The sequence below is a fragment of the Mustela nigripes genome, chromosome 9 (genome assembly GCF_022355385.1).
Source record: "Mustela nigripes isolate SB6536 chromosome 9, MUSNIG.SB6536, whole genome shotgun sequence".
NCBI classification, from domain to species: Eukaryota; Metazoa; Chordata; class Mammalia; order Carnivora; family Mustelidae; genus Mustela; species Mustela nigripes.
The window spans coordinates 26548303-26576176 of record NC_081565.1 but is presented as its reverse complement, the minus strand read 5'-3'; the positions used below and the strand labels follow the sequence as shown (position 1 = coordinate 26576176).

General features: G+C 40.2%; 1 protein-coding gene across 3 annotated transcripts in view; it reads left to right on the top strand.

Moving 5' to 3' along the window:
- SLC44A1 (solute carrier family 44 member 1) overlaps positions 1–27874 on the top strand; it is a 202368-nt gene that overhangs the window by 42839 nt on the left and 131655 nt on the right. For all 3 annotated transcript variants that reach the window (XM_059411153.1, XM_059411152.1, XM_059411151.1), the window contains exons 2-3: positions 13875–13964; positions 23372–23514. In XM_059411153.1, the coding sequence (XP_059267136.1) occupies positions 13875–13964; positions 23372–23514 (233 nt within the window). The remainder of the gene's footprint in view (positions 1–13874; positions 13965–23371; positions 23515–27874) is intronic.

Sequence of the window (27874 nt, the reverse complement as noted above, 5' to 3'; positions counted from 1 at the left end):
TTAAAACCACACTGAGATATCACCTTACACCAGTTAGAATGCCAAAATTAACAAGACAGGAAACAACATGTGTTGGAGGGGATGTGGAGAAAGGGGAACCCTCTTCCACTGTTGGTGGGAATGCAGATTGGTGCAGCCTCTTTGGAGAACAGTGTGGAGATTCCTCAAGAAATTAAAAATAGAACTTCCCTATGACCCTGCCATTGCACTCCTGGATATTTACCCCAAAGATACAGATGTCATGAAAAGAAGGGCCATCTGTACCCCAATGTTCACAGCAGCAATGGCCACAGTCGCCAAACTATATAAAGAACCAAGATGCCCTTCAACAGACGAATGGATAAGGAAGATGTGGTCCATATACACTATGGAGTATTATGCCTCCATCAGAAAGGAAGAATACCCAACTTTTGTAGCAACATGGACCGGACTGGAAGAGATAATGCTGAGTGAAATAAGTCAAGCAGAGAGAGTCAATTATCATATGGTTTCACTTATTTGTGGAGCATAACAAATATCATGGAGGACAAGGGGTGTTAGAGAGGAGAAGGGAGCTGGGGTAAATTGGAAGGGGAGGTGAATCATGAGAGACTATGGACTCTGAAAAACAATCTGAGGGTTTTGAAGTGGCAGGAGTGTGGGAGGTTGGGGTACCAGGTGGTGGGTATTATAGAGGGCACGGATTGCATGGAGCACTGGGTGTGGTGAAAAAATAATGAATACTGTTTTTCTGAAAATAAATAAATAAATAAATAAAATATGCTGAGTGAAATAAATCAATCAGGGAGAGTCAATTATCATATGGTTTCACTTATTTGTGGAGCATAACAAATAGCATGGAGGACATGGGGAGTTAGAGAGGAGAAGGGAGTTGGGGGAAATTGGAAGGGGAGGTGAATCATGAGAGACTATGGACTCTGAAAAACAATCTTGAGGGGTTTGAAGTGGCGGAGGTGTGGGAGGTTGGGGTACCATGTGGTGGGTATTATAGAGGGCACGGATTGCATGGAGCACTGGGTGTGATGAAAAAATAAGTGAATACTGTTAATGCTGAAAATAAATTTAATTTTTAAAAAAATTGCACTATCTCCTTCTAGTGCTTGTACATTTTCATATGCTGTCTTATAAGTTGTAGAGCCAGAGCATAGGATACAATTTCATACCATGTTTATATATTTTATTTTTTTAAGATTTAATTTATTCATATCATTTAAAAATTTTATTTATTTATTTATTTAACAGACAGAGATCACAAGTAGGCAGAGAGGCGGGCAGAAAGAGAGAGGAGAGGAAGGAGGCTCCCTACTGAGCAGAGAGCCTGACGTGGGGCTCGATTCCAGGACCCTGAGATCATGATCTGAGCCAAAGGCAGAGGCTTTAACCCACTGAGCCACCCAGGCGCCCCTCATACATATTTTTATTTTTTATTTATTTATTTTTAAAGATTTTATTTATTCATTTGACAGAGATCACAAGTAGGCAGAGAGGCAGACAGAGAGAGAGAGAGAGAGGGAAGCAGGCCCCCCGCTGAGCAGAGAGCCCGATTCGGGACTCGATCCCAGGACTCCGGGATCATGACCCGAGCCGAAGGCAGAGGCTCAATCCACTGAGCCACCCAGGCGCCCCCTCATACATGTTTTTAAATACAACTTGTTATCATTATCATTTTTATATGTTACAGTGCAAACTCTTTGTATTTTTGTAATTGCTTCATATTCCATTCTCATATTTAACTATTTTCTGTTAATTTCTACACAATAGAGCTGTATTGAACATCTTACTGCAGCTCTTTTAATGTTTTAGATTATTTCCTTGGCTTTTTGAAATGTATTGTCAAATACTTTGCAAAAATATCTAACCAGTTTAAAATGCTTTCAGTTTTAGCATAGTCTGAACTAACACTACCCACCTTCACTTTCAGAAGTGAGTGTTTTTTCAGTGGGAGCATGAATCCTTGTGCTCTGGTTTCCAGAAATATATTGTTAGAGAGGTTGGCACTGTCTGTATTCATGTCTCCCATGACCCCATAAGTTTCGAGAGTCTCACAGTAAGGTCTCAGACCAATCCCACTTGAAATAATAGATTTTGTTAGCATTTCTGGAACTGATTGAAATCTGAAATTTATTTTTCTTGTAGATTTATTAATAAACATCTTTGGGGAATACCATACTGTATAATATCTCTCAGAGAAAGCTCCAGCCTATGATGCAGTACAGTGCTTTTTAGGGACGTAATCTCATGCAGGAGAGACAGTAAGGATGTTTGCTGTAACATGTCGTGCCAGTGGTAAGGGACCTAGCCTTGTTCATTCATTCATTAAAGAAATTTAGAGCTGTGTGCCAGACACTGTTCATCTACTGAAGGTATAGCAGTAAATAAAACCAACAAGTCCTTGCCCCTAAGTAGGCAGTAGAGTGGAAAGAATGGTCATTGTATGTTTGCTCCCTTAGAGGAAGATTCTGTACACTTTGTTTTGTTTTTAAGATTTTTTTTTTATTATTTGAGAGAGAGAGAGAGCTGTAGGGAGGAGTAGAGGGAGAGAGAGAAGCAGACTCCGTACTGAGAAGGGAGCCCAAGGCGGGGTGCCCTATCCTGGGACTCCTGGGACCATGACCTGAGCCGACGACTGATGCTTAACTGACTTAGCCACTCAGATGCCCCTATACACATTGTTTTACATGGAATAGGCTTTTACTTGAAGAACTTTAAGTACCAACTATAAAAAGTGCTGATCCGTGATTTACTGGGGGTGGGAGGGGATGTTATGCTTACCTACAAGAAGTTTGTAATCTATTGGGAAAACAAATAATTTATAATGTGAAATGATAATTACTGTAATGGTGGTATATACATAATCGGTTTATAGAGGAAAGGAATCTAATCCATATTTTGAGAGTTCCAAAAATTTTTAAGCTATTTTAGGAATTTGGTCACTTAAGAGTTCTTACGCACTGCCATATATTGTTTCTGTGCATGTTTACTGTGAACCTAAAAACCTCTTCATTGGCAAAGGCAATATCTAATTCTGATTTTAAAATTTTTATTTTAAAGATTTTATTTACTAATTTATTTGAGAGAGAGGGAGCATGAGCAGGGGGTGGTGCAGACGGAGAAGCAGACTTTTTGCTGATTTGGGAGCCTGACACAGGGCTCGATCCCATGACCCCAGGATCATGACCTGAGCTGAAGGCAGACGCTAGAGCGAATGAGTCACCCAGGCACTTCTCTAATTCTGACTTAAAACACATTTACTCAGTTCTACCCACCCATTAACTGTGTTATAGTCAGTGTAATCTTCATATTCCTTCTCCTCAGTCAGTATAGACTTCATAAGCCAGTTCTTACTGTGTCATGGAAAGAAAGCCAGATGTGAGTTAGAATCCTATGCTGAGTACGTATGACGCCTGCTTTAATACATGTTTCTAGTATAACAGGGAAACTCAGTAAGCAGTCTGGACACTGGCTGTCCTGTCACAGGGAGGTGGTGCAAAGTAGAGCTTTGGTCTTTTTCATCTGTCCTTGGTATCTTCAGGTAGCGAATACGTTCTGACACTTGTGGGATGTAATAGGGGGGTGGGAATGAAGGCATAAAAATGGGATAGTCAAAAATAAATAAATAAATAATAGTAACTTCAAGTTAAAAACATTGCTCACCACTGATTCAGAAGAAAGACCGATTAGATCCAGTTTGAGGACGGCAGACAAGGCTTGTCTGGATAATTTTGACATGTTTCACTGATGATACGGTGAAAGATGCTAGTAGCCGTGTTGCAGATGAGGATGGCTCTGGCCTCTGCCCACTAATTATCACGTGTTCATGGCAAGAAAGACAGCCACTGAGGAATCTGATGGAAGAACATCTTTGTAGCAGGCCTACAGTTATTTATTTATTTTTAGGGTGGTTGGAGGAAGGGTGAAGACAAAAGGGAGCTATCTCCCCATGATCTTTCTATCACTGTGTAACTAGATAACTTACAGAGCAGCTCTAGTTGCCATCTCCCCCTTTTTTTCTTCAGTGGATGAATGTCTGTGATTTAGCATAAAGTTCATGAACTAAGAAAAGCAGTTGGACACAGATGCCTATATCTTTCCTCTCAATGTATCTTATTACCTTTAACTGCCTGTTAAAATCATGCTTTTATTTTTACCTTTCAAATATAAATTGCCATCACCAGACTTAGCAAATGAAACGGATTACTTATGGTAACTGTAAGTAGTTATGCACTCCAAATCCTTGAGAGAGCTTTCCCAAAGGGCAGGCAATGTCTTTCAAAATCCTATTACAGGATTTTATTTGCAGGTGCTATGAACAGAAGGCTGAAAGCCTCCCATGTTTTATTGCTGCCCAACTTCATCAGGTCTGCTCACTCTATTGAAAATTGTGGCAAAAATGATACACATCAGCTCTTTTATTCTTTTGTTACTACTCTGCACAAATAAAAGCATATTGGGGAATTTAATGAAGCAGTATGTCCTTGGAGGGAGCTTTGAAGATTTGGAGTGTGTGACTGTTTGTCTTTAATACTGGAGATTTTTGTGTAAAACAGACTGGCACGAACAAAATAAAGTCCTTACAGATAGCCCAGTGTTTGCCACATGTGTCATTTAAATCACTGGCTACCTAGTGGCAGTCACCTTGGAGATGCATTCAGGGACTACCTTACAGGCTTTCTGGATGTGCCAAAGAGCAGCCAGGACAATGAACGCTGTAGCAGAGCCATTGGAACTATGGAGCCAATTTTTGAGGTGGTCTGTTTATCCAGGCAGTAGAGAGACCATGATGTTCCTCTAAAAAAAACCCCAAAAAACAAAAACCCCAAAACCAAAAAAACAACACTGCAGGGGGGTGGGGTGGGGAATTTGATTATTCAACACATTAGCAAACACACCTCAAGGAGACCTTCTGGGAATCTGTCCTGCATGAGAGGCTACATCTCAGCTTGCTTTGGCCTTCACATGCACAGTTGGCTTTTCACTGGAATCTGGGAAAGGAGCGCGGTTGGAAAGGATGGATCCAAGCTGCAGAGATCTAGGCCCACACATGGTGTCCGTGTGCTTCTCATGAGGTGGAGGCTTCAGGTTCCTGTTATTCCTGATTTACCTGTTTAACTTTCATTGCTGGCATGTGGGAGTGTAGGCATGTGTCAATGACCTTATAAGGAGAATCTTGATTCTGCTCAAATTTCTGAACTTCTGTACCTAATTAGTAATAATGAATGCTTTTGCTATACCTCCCCATTGATCAAAACACAGAAGTATTGGGCAGCTGTAGCTGTGAACTCCTGGCCCTCAGTGTTGGAATGGATGCTGGCTTGTCCTTTCTTGGCAGCGTTAACATCAGCCTCCTGGGTTGACGCTTCGTGCTGCTTTGAATGTAGGAGAATACAGTCCCCCAGCTCACTCAGGGGAAATGACAAAGGAGCTTGTGGTCACTTAGTGCAGCCAAAATTTCCAGCTGATGCAATTCTAGATGTCTGCGACCAGACTTAGGAGTCTCACCAGTGACATCAACATGAAAATATTTGAGTAGCTTAGTTAGTACAGGGCTGCACTAATTGTGCCCCCAAAGAAGGTAAAACCACTTTTCAGTCTGAAAAGACTGGAAGGCCCATTCCTAACTGGAGGCACCGTAGAGTCTTTAATAGAAAGAAATCTTAATGGAAACAAAGCTAAAGAATGGCTGGTTTTTGTATTTTTAAGCCAACTTAATGTTCTGTTTGTTTACGACTAAACACTTCTGAGTGGAGTAATTCTTACTTGGCAGTCAATATTTCCGCACCATAGAGAGCGAGAATTTTCAGTATGTTTTGGGCACAAAACAGCATTCTATTTCAGACACCGAAGGATCATTTTTCAGTGTTTGCCTCAGAATTTGCGAGGTCATTTCAACAGATTTCACAAGCGTTTACTCAATAGTTCCACATCTCTTTTCCTGCATTACGTTTTACACGTCTCTATTTTGGCATCACTTGGCGATACCATAGTAGCTAATTTGTCTTTCTCTTTTTAAACTGGAGCCCAGTGAGGATGGGGCTATCTTACTTGGCTTTGAATCTCAGGTCCATTGTGTGGCACTCAGTATCGATCTGAAGAATCAACAGAATGCCTGAGAGTATTGTCTGAAAATCGAGTAACTTCTTAGTGTAATTGTGCTTTTTTTTGTAGCACATTTTTCATTATTTTCGAATCATGTCTGCACAAGTCTGGCGTGTCAAGGAAAGATTCATAGCATTAGGAAATACTGTTATTAGATTAGTGTAAGAATCTTTTGGGGGAAGCTTCGTACTTTCATCTTAATTAGGAGAAAGTCATACAGAGAGTAAGCACAGAGTATGAAGAGGCTGGAAACATTCAGTCTTTGGTTCTTAGATATCACCTGGGTATCTGTCTTGTGACTTCCTGGACCCTCCCTGTCTCGGTGTTTGAGGCCTGCTTGTCTCATTTCTGGATTGTTGGTATTGCCTCTCTGATCTTTTCTTTTTTTTCCCAATCCTTTCTGCCCTGCCCACTTCCATGAATTAGATTCACATCTGCCAGACCTTTTCCTACCCTTGGTCCACCCTGCCTGCTCTGTTTACTACTGATGCCCTCCAGTGATACCTGATTTGACCTGACTGGTTATAACATATCATTTGTCCAAAGCTCTGTGTGTTCCTATTATCTGTAATACATTCACTCAGGAGCCATGTTTTCATTAGAAATAACGTGGACATTTAGGTCACAACATTACAGGTTTAAAAAATACATATCCCTGCTATACCACATCAGATTCATCAGATGGTTCTAGGTGCTTGGGGCTCGTAGTGAATGTGGAGTCTAGGACACAGCTGCCTGGGCTAAGACTTCTGTAAGAGATACGGTGGAAGCTTTGCTTCCTTCCTCCCTCCTCCCCTCCCCCTCCCCTCCCCTCCCCCTTCCTTCCCTCCCTTTCTTTCTTTCCATCTATGATGGGCAAAACGTAAGAAGGAATGTGAAGATATTAAACATTGTTCTTCCCTATCTTCACGGATATGAATATAATAAAACATAAACATGAGGTAGAGGTCAGGGGGGGTCCAGGTGACTCAGTTGGTTAAATGTCGGACTGTTGGTTTTGGCTCAGGTCATGATCTCAGGGTCGAAAGCTCAAGCCCTGCGTCGGGCTCTGTGCTCAGCGCAGAGTCTGCTTGATCCTCCTGCTCATGCGCACGTGCACTCTCACTCTCAAAATAAATAAATTAATCTTTAAAAGAAAAAACATAAGATGGAGGTCGGTTGTGGTCTGACTGAGAATTATTTTTTATGGTCTAGTACTAGTATTAAAAATTACAATTCCTAGATACTGACCTTGTGTAAGTAAAGACTATAGGGTAAATGTCCTTGTACACGTATAGTCACACCCTTGTCTTTTTAATTAAAAAACAACAACAACAAAACTTTAGGGCGCCTGGCTCAGTCAGTTGAGCAACTGACTCTTGGTTTCTGGTCAGGTCATGATCTCAGGGTCCTGGGATTGAGCCCTGCTTCCAGGTTTATGCTCAGGGAGTCTGCTTGTCCCCCTCTCCCTCTGCCCCTTCCCTTGCTCACATTCTCTCTCTCTCTCCCTCTCTCTCAGATAAATAAATAAATAATTTAAAAACTTTATTATGGGAAATTTCACTCTTTAACTTTATCCATTTTTGGGAATCTTTGTTTTTTTGTGTACATTGAAATTTGTCTGGTATTTTATCCTTTCTATCTGAAGACTTTTAAAAAACTTTTTTGTAGTTGAGTTTGCTGTTAATAAATTCTTAAATTTTTGTTTGAAAAAATATTTCTGAGAAACATTTTTTTGAGGGGTATAGGATTCTGGGTTAATAGTGTTAGTTCTTTTGGCTTCTTTTTTTTTTTTTTTTTTTAAGAGAGATTTTTTTTAGAGAGAGAGAGGGCATGAGTGAGGTGGGAGAGGGACAGAGGAAGAGGGAGAAGCAGACTCCCCATTGAGCAGGAAGCCCAACATGGGACTTGATCCTGGAATGCTGAGATCATGGCCTGAGCTGAAGGCAGGTGCTTAACCAACTGAGCCACCCAGGTGCCTCTAGTGTGCTGGTTGTTTTTAAAAAATTTTTTCAGGGATGCCTGGGTGGCTCAGTTGGTTGGGCAGCTAGCTGCCTTTGGCTCAGGTCATGATCCCAGCGTCCTGGGATCGAGTCCCACACCAGGCTTCTTGCTCAGCAGGGAGCCTGTTTCTCCCTCTGCCTCTGCCGGCCATTCTGTCTGCCTGTGCTCACTCTCTCTCCCTCTCTCTCTCTCTGACAAATAAATAAATAAAATTAAAAAAAATTTTTTTTTCAGTAATCTAAAGATGTCATTGCATAGTTTTTTGCTTTGCATAGTTTTTGACAAGAAGTTTGTTTAATCTTTGTGCCCTGCCCCTGTCCACTGCCATCAAGATAATCTCTGTATTTTTGGTTTCCAACAGTTTGAATATAATATATGTAGGGTGTGTATTGTGTGTGTATGCACACCCATATATGTGTGCTCGATTTATCCTGCTTGGGATTCCCTGAGCTTCTTGGATCTGTGCTTTGATTTCTTTTGTTAACATTTTGTAAATATAACTATGCTAATTTTGTTATAAATTTCTTTTGTTATAATTTTTGGAAAATTCTTAGTCATTATTTCTTCTAACATTTTCTCTGTCCCATTCATCCTTCTTCTGGGATTCTAATTACGCATATGTTAGACCATTTGATATTGCCCTATAGTTCTTGGATGCTTGGTTGTGGGTTTTTTTTTAAATTTTTCACTCTTTTTTCTTTGTGTTTCCCTGTCAATAATTTCTATTGACCTATCCTTCAGTTTATTGATTCTTTCCTCAGCTGTGTTTAGTCTATTGATGAGGCTGACAAAAGCATTCTTCATCTCGTTACCATGTTTTTTATTTTTAGCATTCCCTTAACTCTTATATTGTCCAACTCTCCACTTAAGATTGAGATTTCAGGGGCACCTGGGTGGCTCAGTGGTTTAAGCCTCTGCCTTCAGCTCAGGTCATGATCCCAGAGTCCTGGGATCGAGTCCCGCATCAGGCTTGCTTCTCAGCAAGGGACCTGCTTCCCTCTCTCTCTCTCCACCTGCTTCTCTGCCTATTTGTGATCTCTCTCTGTCAAATAAATAAAAATAAACAATTAAAAAAAAAAAAGATTGAGATTTCAGGTTTCAGAAATAGATTTTTCAGTTATTTTCTCGGAACCTTGGTTTTCTCTTTTACAAAAGAAAAAAATCAGGAATATATAATAATGACTAACAGAATTGTTTTGGGGAATCAATGTGATCCTTTGGGCTAGACCCTGCCTCTCTCTTCCCTCAGTCTCAATCACTGTCACTCAAGGCTTGCAGGGTATGATTACTTTGACCCTAATTAATTCCTAAATTGTAAGATTCTGTGAAGAGGAAGGGACCTAACATTTATTGACAGCCTGTATTAATCTCATGTAGAATTTGAGAAAGGGATAAAAATCACATTTTAAAAGTGGTTTTGTAGAACATTTTACTTTGCCGGGTCTATGTGGATTTTAATTGGAAGAAACAGACAGCATTAAATCCAGTTGCCACTTGGTTAAATCTGTTAAAGAATCATTAAAATTTTTCAACTGTTGGGCTTCTTGACTTGCTTGAGAAATGTCATGGCTCATAAAACATCTCACTCTCTCTGTGCATATAGGATTTTAAATAATTGGTTTGGCTCCCAAATTTTGTGTTGTGAAGAAAAACTAATGGAGTTTTTTGCTCCTTACTGACTGGTACAAATTAAGGATATTCTCATTGGATTTGGCTTTGTAGTCCCGTACTTGGATTCAGATTCTGGTTGCACAGCTGTAAAATCTTGGGCTGATTATTTAACTTTTAAGCTTGAGTTTTTGTTGTTGTTTTTTAATCTGTGAAATAAGGATACGTTCACCAGCTGTTCTGAAGATATATGTAAAGAAGACATCAAGTATGTAAAGGTTTGGGTATAGTGCCTAGTTAATTATGATGAATGACTGATAGCATTAAGAATAATAGCTAAGGGGCGCCTGGGTGGCTCAGTGGGTTGGGCTGCTGCCTTCGGCTCAGGTCATGATCTCAGAGTCCTGGGATCGAGCCCCACATCGGGCTCTCTGCTCAGCAGGGAGCCTGCTTCCTCCTCTCTCTCTGCCTGCCTCTCTGCCTGCTTGTGATCTCTGTCTGTCAAATAAATAAATAAAATCTTTAAAAAAAAAAAAAAAGAAGAAGAATAGCTAAAATGATGGGGCTCCTGGGTGGCTCAGTGGGTTAAAGCCTCTGCCTTTGGCTCAGGTCATGATCCCAGGGTCCTGGGATCGAGCCCTGTGTTGGCTCTCTGCTCAGCGGGGAGCCTTCTTCCCCCTCTCTCTGCCTGCCTCTCTGCCTACTTGTGATCTCTCTCTGTGTCAAATAAATAAAATCTTAAAAAAAAAAAGAATAATAGCTAAAATGAAAATATGCTGCTGTTAAGTTAAATATTAATAAATCAAAGGGGAAAGGCAAGTTTACTTTTTTTATTTCTTTCAGTTAGGGAGGTCCATCTGGTAAAAGGATATTTTAACAATAGGGAGAGGGGGAACTAAAAAGTGAGTGTTGATGAATAAGAATAATAACCGAGAATGAGTGTTTACTGTGTGACAGCATCCTCAGAATAGCTCCAAGAAGTAAGCCCTCCATCCCCTGATTCTTTAATTCTTTGAGTGAGGGCGACCGCCCCCTGCTTTGTGGTTCTTCTGTTCTAATTTGTACTTCATCACTGTTTTTTATATGTAACCCCTATCCTTTTTCTACTTCTCATCCCCAGTGAAAAGTTTTTTTGTTTTTGTTTTTGTTTTTTTTTTTAATATATTTGGTTAGAAGTGGCCCACAGTAAGTTGTATTGCTGAGATGTTGAATCTTTGTATGTTTCTGGTCAAGAATGAAATCCCACTTTCTTTATGTTATAGGTGAAAATCTAAGCATTAAAAAAAGAATGTTGGTCTAAGGTAAAACTACTAAGACAATAGTTGTGGATAAATAAACTCCTTCAGTCCAAGGCTCCCCCCCAACCCTACCCCTGACTGTTAAACAAATATCAGATTTTAAAGTAGCTGTTGCTCTGGGAATTACCTTAGAATAAATACAGTGAATTTCAAAGAGGTGTCCAGATTCTGTGTTTGTAAGTAATTTTACTGTAATGGGGATTACTCAAAATGGAAATTATTTAATACAAAGAAACATTCTTTTTTATACTGTGAGCAACTGTCTTCCAAAGCACAGACCACAATACAGGCATTCTTGAACTTGAATAATACAAGGAATAATGTCAAATTATTTTTGTAGATTTTTTTTTTTTGGTCATAATAAAAATTTTCACAAAACTGTCCTCCTGATCACAGATTTTCAGAGTTGGAAGGAACCTAAAAGATCCAATCTAACTCCTTCCTGCCACCCAGAGAGAGAAAGCAATTTATCTAAAGTCATGTAGCTAGCTAATGACAGAACCAGGGAGAGAACAGAGCCCTTTATCCATTTCCAGTGTTACATTCCTCTGGAAAAAAACTGCCTACTCACTCTTGGTTTTTAATGCTAGTTAGAGTCTCCGGGTAAGGTTTTTCCCCATGACTCACTACTGCTCTTTTGTTTTCTTGTGTGGGTGTCTGGGAGCAAACTATCAAGGGTAGTGGGGTTTTTTTTTGTTGTTGTTGTTGTTGAACAATTGAACAGTATAAGGCAATAAACAAGGAGAAAGCATTTATCTGGTTAGCACAAAGGGGTTCAGGAAGGAAAGGTTGAAGTTCATACTCTCTGTCCTCAACATTGATAGGCAGGTATTTTATTTTATTTTAACGATTTTATTTATTTATTGGACAGAGAGGGAGATCACAAGTAGGGAGAGAGGCTGCTGGGGACGGGGGCAGTAGACTCCCTGCTGAGCAGGGAGCCTGATGTGGGGCTAGATCCCAGGACCCTGAGATCATGAACTGAGCCGAAGGCAAAGGCTTAACCCCCTGAGCCACCCGGATAGTGGTGCCGGACAGGCAGGTATTTTAAAGTTGAGCTTCCTCACCTGGGGTCGTTACGCAAATAGATGCATACCTCCCAAGACAAGACAAGACTGTGTACCTTTCATCAGCTTATTAAAGGGTACCTAGCTAAAACCTTTTTTTTTTAAATAAAGGGAGGGAAAGCTAATAAGCAAACCTGAGAACCAGTTTCTCACTCTTGCACTCCAAATGCTAATTATACTGGAGGGCTCCTATTATCTTTAGCTGCCTTCTGCTTGTGTGCCCTTTCCTGCAGATAAGCCTTCCCAGATGGCTTCCTGATCTTGTCATGGAAGCCTTTGGAGGCCACAGCCGTCTTCTTACAGCAACTTTTCCCATAGTTTTCCCAAGACTACCATCTCTCCGCCTTTTCGGTTTATTTTTTAGCAGAGGGGGTGAGGCTCTGAGATTTTTGTTCATTAGAAAGCTAGGGGTGTTATTTCAATTACATTCTGGTAAAAGGTATTTGTAAGATGACTTGAAAACTTAAGACTCTTTGCTCTAAGAAAGAAAAATACGATCAGGATTCTAATCAATACTTTGCAAATTCACGTTTAGAATGCTTCTAGTTCTTTAGTTAGGGGGATCACTGTTTGATCTAGAAACTTTTTAAACTTCCCAGAAACAGATTAAAGATCTGTGGGTGGTAGGTAGGTAAGGAGTTACTCAGATCAGTCTGTAAAAATGTTTTAATTCAGTTTTTCCTTCCTGAATCTTATTAGATATAAAAGAAGCTACCCCTGAATAGGAATTCATTTTAATGGGCTTTCTATCTAGAAGAGGACACATGTAAAGCACATTCTATAAGTTTAGCATCTGGACACTCAAAGGGAAAGCTACCACAAAGATTGAAGTTGGAAGAATTTGTTCTTGTTTTAAATTTTATTTATTTTAAGCAGACTCTATATCCAGCGCTAGAGCCCAACATGGGGCTTGAACTCAAAAGCCCGAGATCACAACCTGAGCTGATAACAAGAGTCAGACACTTAACCCACTGAGCCCAACAGGCACCCCTGTTTATTCATTTTTAAAAAGCTCACACTGAGTACCTATCTGGGACCCTCCAGTGTCATGTAGATGCCAGGAAATGAGAAGAGGTCTCTTCCCTTGGGAAGCTCCTGATCTTCTGGAGACACAGCTCAACGTATTTCAATTCAGGATCCTAAATGCCATAATAGAGGTAGAAAAAAAAAAAAAAAAAAAGCATTGCAGTCAGTAGTCTGCCTGGCCAGGAAGAACGATGGGAGTTAGGTAAGACTTCCCAGAAAGGTGACACATATTCGAGTTGTATCTTAAAATGTTAAGTAAGAAACTTGTCAGGAGGGGCACCTGGGTGGCTCAGTGGGTTAAACCTCTGCCTTTGGCTCTGGTCGTGATCTCCGGGTCCTGGGATCGAGCCCCGCATCGGGCTCTCTGCTCAACAGGGAGCCTGCTCCCCCCCTGCCCCCGCCTGCCTCTCTGCCTACTTGTGATCTCTGTCAAATAAATAAATAAATAAAATCTTTTAAAAAAAGAAGAAGAAGAAGAAAGAAAGAAACTTGTCAGGCAAGAAGCAAGCTAGGGGGCGCCTGGGTGGCTCAGTGGGTTAAAGCCTCTGCCTTCAGCTCAGGTCATGCTCCTAGGGTCCTGGGATGGAGCCCCGCATCAGACTCTCTGCTCAGTGGGGAGCCTGCTTCCCTTTCTCTCTGCCTGCCTCTCTGCCTACTTGTGATCCCTGTCTGTCAAATAAATAAATAAAATCTTAAAAAAAAAAAAAAAGAAGCAATCTAGGAATCAGTGGTATGTTTGTGCCTTCCTACTTTACATTTAACGCTTACCAGTCTCTTACTGTGTGTTTTCCGTTAGAGCTCTAAACGAGAATGGAAGCCGCTGGAGGACCGTAGCTGTACAGACATCCCATGGCTGCTGCTCTTTATCCTCTTCTGCATTGGGATGGTAAGGACCCTCTCACAGATCATTAGATCCTGGCGGACTCAATGATCCAGGGGAATGATGCGGAACTGGTCTAAAGAGGGAGCTTGTTATTTGATTTATGTTTAACTCCTTCTGAATTGCTTATGACTGGAGGTCCTAGGAGACCATTGAATCCGGTTATTTTTGTCCCATATACAATTTGTTGGTATTTGGTACCCTTTGATATATGAGATAAAATTAAGACGATTGGAACTGTCCCCTGGACTAGATCATTTAAGAAAGACAGATCATGAGACATAAATTTCTGTGAATTGTCTTGTTGGAGTGTTGAGCAGAGCCCTGGCCCCTGAGTCCTGAGTACGTATCCAACCCAGTCACACAAGCCTGACTGTTTTTGCACCAGTGTGCCCCTGGGGGATTTGGTGTTCTTTTATATACAGTTAGAGTTTGTGCCAGAGGATGTCTACAGTGTTTCCAAATCTGACATCTTTTAGTTCTTCCTAGAGAGGAGGCTGGCTGCTCTCTGCTTTTGCCCATACTCGGCCCCCGCTGCCTGCTGTAAAGGGTGGCATCTCTCCATTGGAGATCAGGGACTTGGTGATTTTCCACTGGGTGTCGAGGGTGAAGGAGCAGAGCCCCTGGTGCAGAGTGTCGGTGGGGCTTTTTCAAATAGCACCCGAACCCTGCCTGGCAGGATTTCTGACACAGGCTTCAGGGACTGGAGAGTCACTGCACGTGTGCTGGGCTGGGAAAAAACGGGGTGAAAACAGGGTTTAAAGCCAGCTAGAGTTAGAACAGGCTTGGAAATCCCCATCTGGTTTATTCCCCTCATTTCTTAGATGGAAAGCATCAAACCCGGAGATGGAAATGACCATGCCAAGGCCAATTTTTAGTTCATGGGAGAGCTGGTACCAGAGCCCTGCCCTCTTCATTTCCAGGACAGTGCTGTCTTCTGCCAGCCCCTTTTCCTTCCTCCTTCCTCAGAGGGACTCTGCAGGGGGGTATTATGCTCTCTTTCTTAGTCTTTACAACTAAAACATAAATACCTCTGGCAGCTTTTTTTCACAAATGTATGAGTGTTTTTAAGCCTCATTTCCCCATACCTTTTGTAGAGCTTCTTTAAGGATAATCTGATTCTGTGTCCTCTGCAACTGCTCACCTCGTAAATGCCATTTGCAGACTACAGAACCACCCTAATCCCGACAAAAAAGCATAATTGCAGGGACCTGTTACGCATCTGAAGAAAGGAAAAGAAAGCAGCCGACTTTAAAGAGATATAATAAAGCAGGTAAAATGAGGAAAGTTCGTTTTAAATAGACGGCTCAGTTTCATGAAACCTAAGATATTTAGAAGACATCAGAATACCCATTTCCTCACTTAGGACTTGGAAGATGTTTTTTAGGAGTCTGCTTAGTTTAGTGGAGTAGTTCCTGAAATGCAGTGTGCGTGCCGAGTGTGGGAAAGATTTTTTTTTTTTTGCTTACAGAATTAGCACAGCCTCTCCCTACGCCCTGAATTATTCCCAAGATGGATGGCAGCTGACCTTTCAAAATTATGTTTATAAAAACATGTACCTGCCACTCCATGTACTTTTGATTTTCTATGCTAAAAGAGCTCAGGAAAGTGCAGTCAATTAATGTTGATAGGTTGATTTGGGAGTGACTTAGAGTAGGGAGCTATCTGTTCACTGACACATTTTAATGCAATGGTAATTAATAGAACCTTGATTTCAGTGCCATGGCTATTAAGACCCACTATGTGTACTTTTAATTGCAGGCATAGTGTTACTTGTTTTGGAATGATTTTTTTTTTAATGGATTAGTCTCATGCAGTTGAGCTTACCTCACATTTTGCCATGTGGGAACTGGAGAAATTTCCAAGTTCTGTTGCCATGCGGACACAGCAGTAGAACAAAGTCTTTTGTCTTCTGTGCATTTGTTTTGTATGATTTTTTAGAAGTTTTTTTTTTTTCTTTAGGATTTCGTTCTTTTTGAGAAACATTCATCAAATGTTTGTTGAGGTTATCCTATGCTTGATGCTTTTGTATGATTCATCTCGTTAAATTCTCCCATTTACCTTATGAAATAGGTTTTCTCTCCAGCTTACAAGCAAGGTGTAACAAGGTTAAAAATTAGCTTGTCCAAGAATAGAATATTGGTCTTGTGGGGCAAAGGTAGAATAGGAACTAGAATACTAGTTCTAGTACTAGAACTAGAATACTCTTTTAACCTTAAGGTGTCTGCTTCTTCTGTCATCTCGGGGCCGAATATTCAAGCCAAATCTTTATTCATCGTCCTTACTTGCAGTTCTTTGCTAATTCCTTGATACCTGTCCTTTGAAATATTTATTTATGTAATGCTTTGAAATATTTTAAGACCTTGTCTCATTTCATTCATCTTCACCATTAATCTTTTTACTTACACGCATTCACCTCTTCATAAATATTTGTACCTTTATTTCCTCGCTTACGTCCAGGGTTTTTCCAGGCCCGCCTTCCATGCTCGCCTTCGACATTTGAACTATTATCAATATTTTGAAATCACTGGACATACATTTACTCTGTTCTAAAAAAAAGTTGCATGTGACATTGTGCTTCTAGATTTCTGTTTTCCAGTAAGTAGCAGTCAAGTGGTTCTCATTTTGGACAAGTTGATTATCTATCAGAAGCAGCTAGAATTTAGAATACTCTTTCCTGAATCCCTCCTCTGATTCTACTTTATCTCTGTGTTTGTGGTGTTCAGCCAGGGTTGGGATTCCTGTTTTAGGTGCCAATAAACCACTGAAGAGTTTTCTCTTCTTCTTTCATTCTTTCTTTCCTTCTTTTTTTAGAAGAGGGTGAACAGGGGAGGGGTAGATGGAGAGGGAGAGAGAAATTCAAGCAGCCTCCATACTCAGCATGGAGCCTGACACAGGGCTCAGTCTCACAACCCTGAGATCATGACCTGAGTGGAGATCAGAGTCGGGCGCTTAACTGACTTGGCCACCCAGGTCCCCCATTCACTGAAGGGTCGTGAGCAAGAAATGATGTGACCGGGTTTAGAAGGATGGCTCTGGTAACCGATGTTGTAGATGGTTTATAACACATTATAAAGAGGGCCTGCTTTGGAGGCTGATGGAATAGTCCAGGGAACATGTGGGAAACCTGAAATAGCGTCGTGATAAAGGAGAAGAGAGAGTGTCATCGATGTTGCAGACAAGGGGGAAGCAGAGTAAGGATGACTAAGAGGTTCTTGTATGAGGGTTCAGAGTAGGGTTTTTCAGATCAAATCTGACCGCAGCTTGTAAGTTCCAAACCACAGTTTCTGTGTACTTGAAGGAACAAGAATGAGATGGATAAACAAAGCACTGTGTTAGGAGCCAGAAAGTCACCTGATTATACTCAGTGAAGAGCTCCTTCATAAAAACAACTTGTAGAATGAAGCGTGGGCTGTGTGGCCCAAAGATCCTTCCCATGTAGGACAGTGTGACTGCTTTCTGTTTCGCGGGAAAGAGGTATGAGTGAGAAGAGAGAAGAGATCGATCCATCTGGACCCTCTCTGCCCAGATGAGGCAGGAAAGAGGGGGCTCCTTGGCCCTGATAGGAGTGCTCACCATGGACAGTGGTGACGCCCTACCACGTACTCCTGATACCGGGCGCTGCTTATGGCGGACTTGGGACTATTCTGCATGTGACACAGAAACATTTACATTTCACAGCTATACAATGAAGTCGCTGCTGTTGTTAACATCATTCTCATTTTACAGATAAGAAGACAGAGGCACAGGGCTATGTTAAGTAACTTGTCTAGGTTACACAGTGGCAGGATTGGACCTGGAAGAGAAGAGCTCTAGAAGGCGAGGCCTCGAGAATCGTCCTTCCTTTGTTGCCTGGAATCGGAACAATAGAAAAGCTGTTGTTTGGAACATGGACACAGTAACCTCACCTGCCAGGAGAAAGTGGTCTCGTCAGGATTTCAGATTCTAAGCAAACAGTTTAGCATTCTTACTTCCTCTGGTGCAGTTAGGAGGCGAGAGTAATGGCCAGAGGCATGGAGAAGGGAGACCAAGGAGTCCGCTCTACTCATACCCTTACCTGTGTGGTCTGGTAAGAGATGATACTACAAAGGCAGACAGGGTAGATGGAGGAAAGGAAAAGTGGCCTGGGGAAATGTGGAATGAGAAGATGAGTTCAGGGGAGGTAGGGTGTGGGTAAAGATAAGCAGTGGGAAAGGCAGAGTTGGGAGTTTTGGAGAAGGCTCTGGACTAGAGCTGGGGGTAGGAGACGACGTTGCATATGTTGTTCCTTCAGACCACTTTCAAGGACCTTTTTTATTTTATAGCACTAGTCTATTTCCCAGCGCCTAGTGTTTCTACCTCATTAACTATTGTTGAGCATGCAGCACAAAGTGAAAGACTCAAAGACTGACTGCAGTGTTTAGTCATCTGAGTGATGGTCTGAGCTATGGTAGGATCAGAGAGTAGGAATAGCACGCCCAAAATTATCCTGAGGTTACCTGATCCAAATACCTGCCTCCTTTCTGTTAAATCTTTGTTTCGTTCCTTTTTTTTTTTTTTGAATTATTGTAAAATACACATAATGTAAAATTTGCTATTTAAACTGTTGTTAAGGTTTGAATCGATTTGCTTTTAGTCCACTCTTTTTTTTTTTTTTTTTTGTATCCTCGGTCACTGTGCTGGACCCAATGTGTTTATCCTACTTCCTGCAAGTATAGTCTGAAACATTTTACTCTCTACCTACTTTTCCTTAAGGTCATAAAATTTGGGACGAGGAGAGGGCTTTATAGATTAACCTAGTTCAAGCCTCGTGACAGGTAGGGAAACCGAGTCTCAGTATTTAAAGTGACTTCCCCACAATCATAAGGATCGTTTGAGGCCATGCTGGCTTTGGTGTTTAGCACTCCTTGCCCATGTGTTTTATTTCTTTTATTCATTGCTCCGGCTGCCCGTGAAACTGAGCCTCTCTGATCTTGCTTCCTCACACCTCATTATTTTCTGATCTTTTGAGAACATGTCAGGTCTTTCAGGGTAAACTTGATGTCTTATAACTTTTTCGTCCCCTGCATGACATCTGTTTGATTGTGCTCGATAAATGCTTATTGACAGGCCTTTCTAGGCTTCCAGTCATATTTGCTTATTGCTTCTTTCTTCTTTCTTAGAGTAATGCATCCTATTAAACTTTAGAGAGATCTGGAAGATTGGGAGAATGTTTAAATTTTTTGTTTGTTTGTATAAATATTAGCTGTGCATCAGACATTCTTACCCTGTCTGCTGAGTCCTAATAGCCTTTCAGGTCTCAGGGTTCTACAAAGAGGAGAAACAGAAGCCAAATGTTACTTTGAGGTTTGACAAATTAGTTACTAGGAGATTGACTGCCAAGCTTTGGTTGAGTTTAGGGATAGAGGTAGAGGATTAGGGATAGAGCTAAGGAGGTAGTATTTGAGGAAAAAGGGTCTGGGCATATTTTCTTGAATCCCTGGGAGAGAGCTGTAGGAGTAAGATCTTTTTTGCCGTGTTTTTATTTTGAAACATTTTCCCATATTCATATTTCATCCCCACCTGCCACACAGGTTTTGGCTGACCCATTTTTTTTTCTGCCCCCCAAAACCGAAACTAAGGCCATCTGCCTTGCTCAGTTGGATGTTAAGCCTCCAGATTTGAAATTCAAACATGCTTGTGAAATAAAGTATGTCCCTCCTTTTGACTAATAGTGAATGAATCTAAGCAAATCCTCCTTCTTACATTGAAATAATGAACCCAGTTCATTAATTAGCAAACTGTCTTTCTCCCGCTCAGGCAATAGGGAACTTAACGAGTTCGCAAGATCTGGCTTGGGATCCATACCACCAGATGCCCTGATCTGACTTGAGTCACCTCCTGTTTGTGATTCCATTTGTCTGCTCCTCCTCTCTCTCGAAAGAGCAGTTCTGCAAGCACTTCAGAAACTCAGTCCTTTTAAGATTTTTAGCCACGGTTCTCTTCCTTACTAATAGGCTTACTTTCTCTGCCGTGATCGCTCTCTGCTATAGGCGTATAAAAGCTTTCCTCATCCCCCTTATCATTTGCTTCATTAATATGATTTCCTTCTCTTGAATGCCTCTTCCTCTCCCTGCTTAGAGCCATTAAATTATTGAGTGCATTCTGTAAAGTTTCTCTCATCCTATTTTAATTTCATGTACCATATTTTTTTTCTCATATGAAACTATATTGCTTCCTGCATTTGGACTTCAGAATTTTTTTTTTTTAAGGCGATTGTATTTTTAATTATTTTTGGCCTAGTTCCCCATTGTCAGTACTTCTACCATATGGGAAGTCCCTGGGATAATAGTCATGGTTTCTTCCTATCTTATTAGCTTACTTTTTTCTCCTTGCTTTCTCCCCTGCAGCTTCTCAACCTCTCTTCTCTAATGGCTTTGGAAGCTACTAAGCAACTAAGAAATTTAAGTGGCCTGGGTGAAAATACATCAGTGTCCCATTTTACCATATATATGTAACGTTTATAATTTATCCTCTGTCTACATCCCAGAGGGATGTGAGGTGGCTTATGATTAAAAAGAAGAAGAAGAAGAAGAAAACTCACATGTCCAACAGTACTGTTAAAAATAGTCAGAAAGGGAAATCAGAAACCATTTAAAGGAATCTGTAACACAAAGTACTTATCAAACATAAGAAAATTTCTATAAAAAGTGAAAGAAGAACATAACCTTTTAATTATGCAAGGGCTTTGCTATTTCAGGCTAGTGAAAGAAGATTGTAATTGTGGTCTGAATGTTTCTGTGTGGTGACACAATTACTGACAGTATCACTCATTTTCCCCCTAGAAATTTTTGTGCTAAAGGAGAGAACTGAAGGAGTTTTTGGTTAGTCCCCAATTATTGGTGTCAACTTCTTGTAGTCTGGCTTTATCCTTCAAATTTCCCACTAACAGCTACCATGTCTTATGACCAGCCATGTACCAGACCAGCTAGGGCTTAGAGATGCATTATCTCTCTCCTTTAGTCTTCATCATGACATTCATATCTTCTATGAAATAGATGATAGTGCTTTGTGAGGGATGAGGAAGAAACACTCCAAGTATGTAATTGGATCAAAGTCACGTAGGTAATAAGTGGTAGAGCCAGGGTATAAATCCAGCTCTCTCTGGGTGCCCTTTCTGTTATTCTCTGATTCTTCTTGTCAAAGAACTGTGTTGGAAAGGTTAGCTATTAAACCTCCTAATGTTTACCTCCACTTCCGGGTTTTGCTCGGTGTGGGATTTCCTAATTGGAAGTTCATCGATACGTTTAAAATGGCATGCTGGCTTGCACATGTGTATGTGTGCAGGGGCTTAAATGGTTTTTATCTCATGTTTTACTGTTGGCTTGAGGTCCTGACATGGAACTCTCTTGCATTTTCCATGGAGGAATCCAGAGAGAGGGAGGGAGAGGGCAAAAGGCACGGGTGAATGAGTGGGCCCGACCAGCCTCTGCCTAACCCTAGTGCAAGCAGTTAGCTGCTCCTTGGAGGCAGAAGGGTACTAACATTTTTATTGAAACAGACACTTACATGCATTATTTCATGCGATTCTCATAGCAGCCTTTGTGGTAAGTGGTTTTATCCTCAATTTATAGACGGGAATACTGAAGCACAGAGCATTAAGCAGGTTTGGCCAATGTCACACAGGTAGAATATAGAGTCATCAGTATTCCATTGATCAGCGAAGCTTTATCTGACCCCGAACCCGTGATCGTTTCCTTTACACATTCTCATTTCTAACAACAATAATAGCTAATATGTATTGAGCTCTAACTGTGTGCTGAACAGGATTCTTACCACTTTACAGGATTATTTTATTTCATCCATACAGCGCTCTTACGAGCTATACACTCACTATCCCATTTTACAGGTGAGTAAATTGAGGGACGGAGACTTAACATAACTTGGCAGGGATCAGAAGGCATGAGAGCAACAATTCGGTCCTCTCTGGAGTGGAATTTTTTTTTTTTTAAGTTTTATTTATTTATTTGACAGAGAGAGTTCACAGTAGACAGATAGGCAGGCAGAGAGAGAGAGAGAGAGGGGAAGCAGGCTCCCTGCTGAGCAGAGATCCCGATGCGGGACTCAATCCCAGGATCCTGAGATCATGACCCGAGCCAAAGGCAGCGGCTTAACCCACTGAGCCACCCAGGCGCCCTGGAGTGGACTTTTTTATAAGCCACAGTTTCAAGCAGTTTCTATTAGTTAGAGCCACATTCTCCCTCCTTTCCCTTTCCTTACCCGCAAGATAAAACCAGAGGGTTTATTTAGAAAAAAAGAGTTTGTTTGCCTTTTTAGGAAAGTATGTTTAAGAGGGAAACACTCTTCTTGGAGGAGGTGCATGTGGGTACTGATCTGAGCACCGTGGGCCCAAGATCTAGCTGAGCTGCTTACATGTGTCCTACTCCTGAGACGTGGCTAGAATACATTAAACGGTGATAATCCCTGCCTTCATTGGCCACTTCATGAAGGATAATAAAAACTCACCCTTTTAATGACCACGTTGCAAGATTTTTCTAACCCCAGTCTTTTCGCCCAGTTCAGTTTATCTGTAGTGATTCACCGTATTTCCTATCGTTACGCCTGCTCCCTGCAGTGAATGTAGGCTAGATTGCTCTGTCTTGGTCAGTGCGTACTTGACTCAGCAGGTATGATACATTCCCGAAGCATCTACCATTTATTTGCCTTTGGCACTGTGATGAAGCCTATTCCCAGGAAACAGAGTGACCTTTGTGGCACACAGACCCAGTGCCTCCCTCTCCTTGCGTCTGCAGTTTTAAAAGCATGGTGGTGTTTCATGGCATAATTCTTTGGCTTGTATACAGCTTTACTGCAGGAAGGAAACAGGAGTGTTGCGTGCACCGGAGTGATAATAATTTAAAACCCACACACCTATTCTTCTTTGAATTTTTTTTCTTTCATCTGTTGCTGTTGTCCATTTAACAGAGCTCCTTTACAACCAAATAAAAGTAAAGAATGAAACAAGCAGGGTTTGATTTAATGTTCTGATCTTTACTAGCTTCTTTGGCGTTGGGCAACTTATTGAACCTCTCTGGGTCTCAGTTTCCCCATCCTGAGGATTAGCGATAATGTCTGGTAAGCACTTAGTAGGAGCCTGGCACAGCACAGATGTTCCATACAGAGAAGCCGCTGTTTCTATTATAAAAGGCATAGACGATCTTATGATGTCAGAGCTTAAGATTTGTTTTGTTATGGTAGTAAATAGTGTTTCCCTGTGGACTTCTCTGTGCTGCTTCTGTGAAATCCCAGGAAAACAGTAGAATAGTGTTTGCAATAAGGAGAGATAGCTCTTTGTTCCCTTCAGCGGACAAAAGAAGCTCATTATCGTATCAAGTAGTGACTGTTGTTATTGAACTGGTTTATTTGTATGTTTTTTCTGTTTTTTTTTTTTCTAGGGATTTATTTGTGGCTTTTCAATAGCAACAGGTGCAGCAGCGAGACTAGTGTCAGGATACGACAGCTATGGAAATATCTGTGGGCAGAAAAATGCAAAGTTGGAAGCAATACCAAACAGTGGCATGGACCACACCCATCGGAAGTGAGTAGACTGTTGGCTGAATGAAGGGGGGTAAAAAATCCTGCTTTTCTTACTGTTATAAAAATAATATCTTACTGAATATTATTTTTATATGTCTCCTGTTGGTGTTTTTATTTTTATTTTTTTAACTGCCTCCTCAAATTAGTCCTGTTTTTGGTCTGTAAATACATTGGCAGGAAATAAAATTAGCTGCCAAGTTAAAATTAACTATCTTAAGGTTTTAATGAGTAAAGGCTTGATTTGAGAGGGTTCTACCTATACTCTCTTTTCCCATTAGCCTTTAGATTGTACATGAAGTTTTAACTCAGGAAATAACGTAATTATTTTTTTCTTCCTAAGATTGTACTTGATGGGCGACAGAGGGATGGTAATGTTTTTTGAAACATTAAAGGTATAACGAAACATTTTGTGATGCATCATTTATAAGTACAGTACACATCAATTTCCAATTTTATGAAAGATAACATTTTCTTTGTCAGACTTTAAAATTTGTTTTGTGTTCTCAAGCTTCATCTTTTGCATTTTATGAAATTCCTGTCTTAATTGTCTTTTTTCTTCATGAGAGCTATGACTTCATTTTTAATGTCTGTGAGGAAAATGTCATCAAACATATCTTAGGTATGATGTCAATGTATTTGTCCACACTGTATATTAATGTCCCATCACACTTGATTAGACAAGCATAATAAATGAAAACAGGTATTCAGAATTAACCAAAGTAATGGGTTACTCAATTCAATTAATAACAGTGAAGAAGCATTTTCCAGGATAATGTAGCTTGCTTTATTTATTTATGATTTTATTTACTTTTTTGACAGGAGAGTGAGCACAAGTAGGGGAGTATCAGGGAGAGGGAGAAGCAGACTCCCTCCCTCTTCATCAGGGAGCCCAATGTGGGGCTCTATCCCAGAAGCCTCGGATCATGACCTGAAAGGCAGACGCTTAATGCCTGAGCCACCCAACTACCCCAGAGTAGCTATATTTATTATTAGATAAATCTGTTTATTAAATCAGGGCCCTTCCTGAAAAGTATTAAGATTAATTTGATAATTTCACAAACTTGAAGAAATCCAGATAGTTAATCATATCTCAGAGATAGTCCCCCATTGAAAGAAGGACTAATGCATTTAAAATAAATAAAATTTCAAATAATAACAGTGACTATTTGTGTAGCATATCATAGTTGGCAAGCATATGATACCATGCTGTGAGGTAGGTGTAGCAGAGATTTAGAGAGATTGAAGTGATTTTCTCAAAAGTCTGGTTGGTCAGTGGAATATCAAACACAGACTATGAGCTTTATTCTGGATAAGGCCCTGCATCCCTTGACAGAAGTGAAAATTGGACTCACGGAGAGTAATTTGGAGGATTTTCATTTATCGCTTTTTTTATTGCTTTATAGAATTAACACAATGTTTAGGCCTTGTGTTATTTCTGATAACAAGATAGCCCATTCATATATTTTTAAACTTTTTCTTTGGAAATAATTTTAGATTCCTAGAAGTTGCAAAATAGTACAGAATTCCACATCTTTTGTTGTTGTTGTGGGTAGTGTCTATGCTGTCCAATACATTTTGACTCTTCAATGCTGGTGACATGTACCAAACATGAAATATTACCAATTAGGTAATTGTGGAAACAGGAGGAAAAGAGCTCTCTTCCCTCAGATCTGTTGCTCACATGAGGTCATACTCATGTTTATGGCTCCCTTTATAACTTGCTGATGGTTCCAAGCGTATTGTCACCATAAGGTTTGTATAAATGTCACTCTTCACACTTAACCTTATGGAAGTTCATTTGATCAATTTTTAATTTCAAATCCTTGTATTTTCTATATACTGATATAGATATTCTCTATGTACTATATGTTCTATACACTATATATATGTGTGTGTACGCACACACACACCCCTTGTATATATTTATGTATATTGGTCTTTTGCAAAGAGAGCCTGCTTATTATTCCAAAAAAAGTGGTTACTTTTCCCTGAGTGCTTAAGCATAGTTGGGAGCCATTCATGGATTGCTGTAGAAGAAATTGTTTCCCAAGTGTAGCTATACCTTAAGTATAAATGTTTGTTTGTTTATTGAGAGGGAGAAGGTGAGAGAGACTCTCACCCGGGCTCAGTCTCACAACCCTGAGATCATGACCTGAGCCGAAATCCAGACACTCAACCAAATGTACCACCCAGGGCCCCCTGTTTGTTTATTTTTGATCTCTACTTCTCCTCTGCATGTACACATTTTAGTGCTGACCCATCTAAGTAGTCTATCTATAAATGGAAGATAAATATTTTTAAGGATTCATTCGTTTTGAACATACCTTTCTCAGGTAAGTCTATCCTGTTTGGGTCTTAAAGAAGGCACAGTGCCTTTGCGCTTGTTACTTTTACCTGCCAAATGCATTTGTTTCCTCCTTTTTCATTCACTTCCTGATACATCTTTCTTCATTACTACCAGAGCTACCATACCTACCATGGCTGTAGAATTTTTTTTATATCTGTTTTATCAACTTGATCTTGATCACTATTTTCTCCCATTTCTTATCCTCAGTAAGTATCAGTACCTGGTACTTACTAGGACCTACCTCCATACATATTTGTTGAATAAGTTAATAAATAAATCCTCTAAAATCTTGAATACAACAAACTCTTTCTTGCTTGAATGAGTACTGTTTTCTCCATCAACAAGAAAAGTTTCTCCCTTTCTTCATGTGCCTAAATTCTACTCCTCCTTTAGTCCTCACTATAATGTTATTTCCTAGAAAGGTCTTTTTTGATCTCACGATTTAGATCAGGTATTTAAAAATACTTTCTCACGGGGTGCCTGGCTAGCTCAGTCAGAAGAGCATGTGCCTCTTGATCTTGGCGTTGTGAGTTCGAACCCCATGTTGGGTGTTGAATGCACTTAAATAAATAAATAAATAAATGAAATTATTCAATAAATAAATATATATATATAAATAAAAATATTCTCGTTGTGTCCTATAATATGTGTAATTACATATATATTTTGTGATTATTTATTAAATGTGTCTTCTAAGTTCTGTGAAAGCAGAGGTGAGGTCTGTTTTCAGTACTGTATCCTCAGTACCTGGAATGTAGTAGATACTCAAATGTTTGTTGAATGGGTAAAAAATTTATTTTCTTGAAATATTTTCTAGGAAGTGAATTACCAAGTTTGAGGATACGATTAAAACTACTAATAAATATTTTAAGATTATTTTAAGATTATTAATAAAAATTATTGATGAATATGGCTTTCCATAAAGTCTGTTCCATTTACATTCCTGCCAATGTCTGAGATTGCTTTATCTTTGCTAGTATTACTAGTTTTTATTTTTTTACTCATTTGGTTAACCAAGAAATGCCGTTTCATAGTTTTAATATGCTCATCTTTGGTTATTTGGGAGTGTGAGTCTCTTTACCACACATGTTTGTTGACCTCAGGACAATTGTTGTGCTAGCATATCTATTCTTGGCCTTCTAATCTCTAATCTTCTCCATCCTTTATGCTGTGATAGGATTAAGTTCTTTCAAACACTTTTTATGTTCATTTCCCTGCTCAAGAGCATTTACTTTAGTGTTGTTGATGCGTACAGTATTAAAGGTGAGCCTATTCAACATTCCAGGCTTCCAGTGATCTAGACCCATTGTATATCTTCAGTCCTTTCCCACTGTTTCTCAGTGTAATAGTAGTGTTCAAGATACTCATTCTTCCTGTGTACTGTCCCCTCTCCTTCTCTGCCAATCTGAATTCTTGAAAGACTTAAGGTGTCCCGAGCTCTTCATGAAATATTTCAAAACAAACTTTATCCCTTAGTGATCTTTTATTACCCAAACTTTCCTATCTCAAATTTGTTTTTCTGTTGCCTCAAAGTCCTTTTCCAATTACAATGTGTGTTTCTTCTGCCTGTAGTAATTATCATTTGCTAGGTAACAATGTTACTATAAACTTAGTGGCTTAAGATAAGATACATTTGCTATCTCACAGTTTCTTTGGGTCAGGAATAGGGTATAGCTTAGCTGGGTCTCCTGCTTCAGAGAGTCTTGCAAGATTGACATCAATGTGTTGGTCAGGGCTGGGGCTCTGCTGGGAGTTCCCCTTCCAAACTCATATAGTTGGCAGCACTTTCAAGATAGTTGGACAGAGATCCCTAGTACTTTGTGGCCATAAGCCTGGGGCCACCTCAGTGCGTGCTATGTGGGCTACTCCATATGGTGGTTTACTTCAAAGCCAGCACGGGATAGTATTAGTAGAGTCTGCTAGCAAGATGGAAGTTAAATTTTTTGTAATATAATTATAGAAGTGATGTCCTGTCAGCTTTGCCATATTCTACTTGTTAGAAGCAAGTCACAAC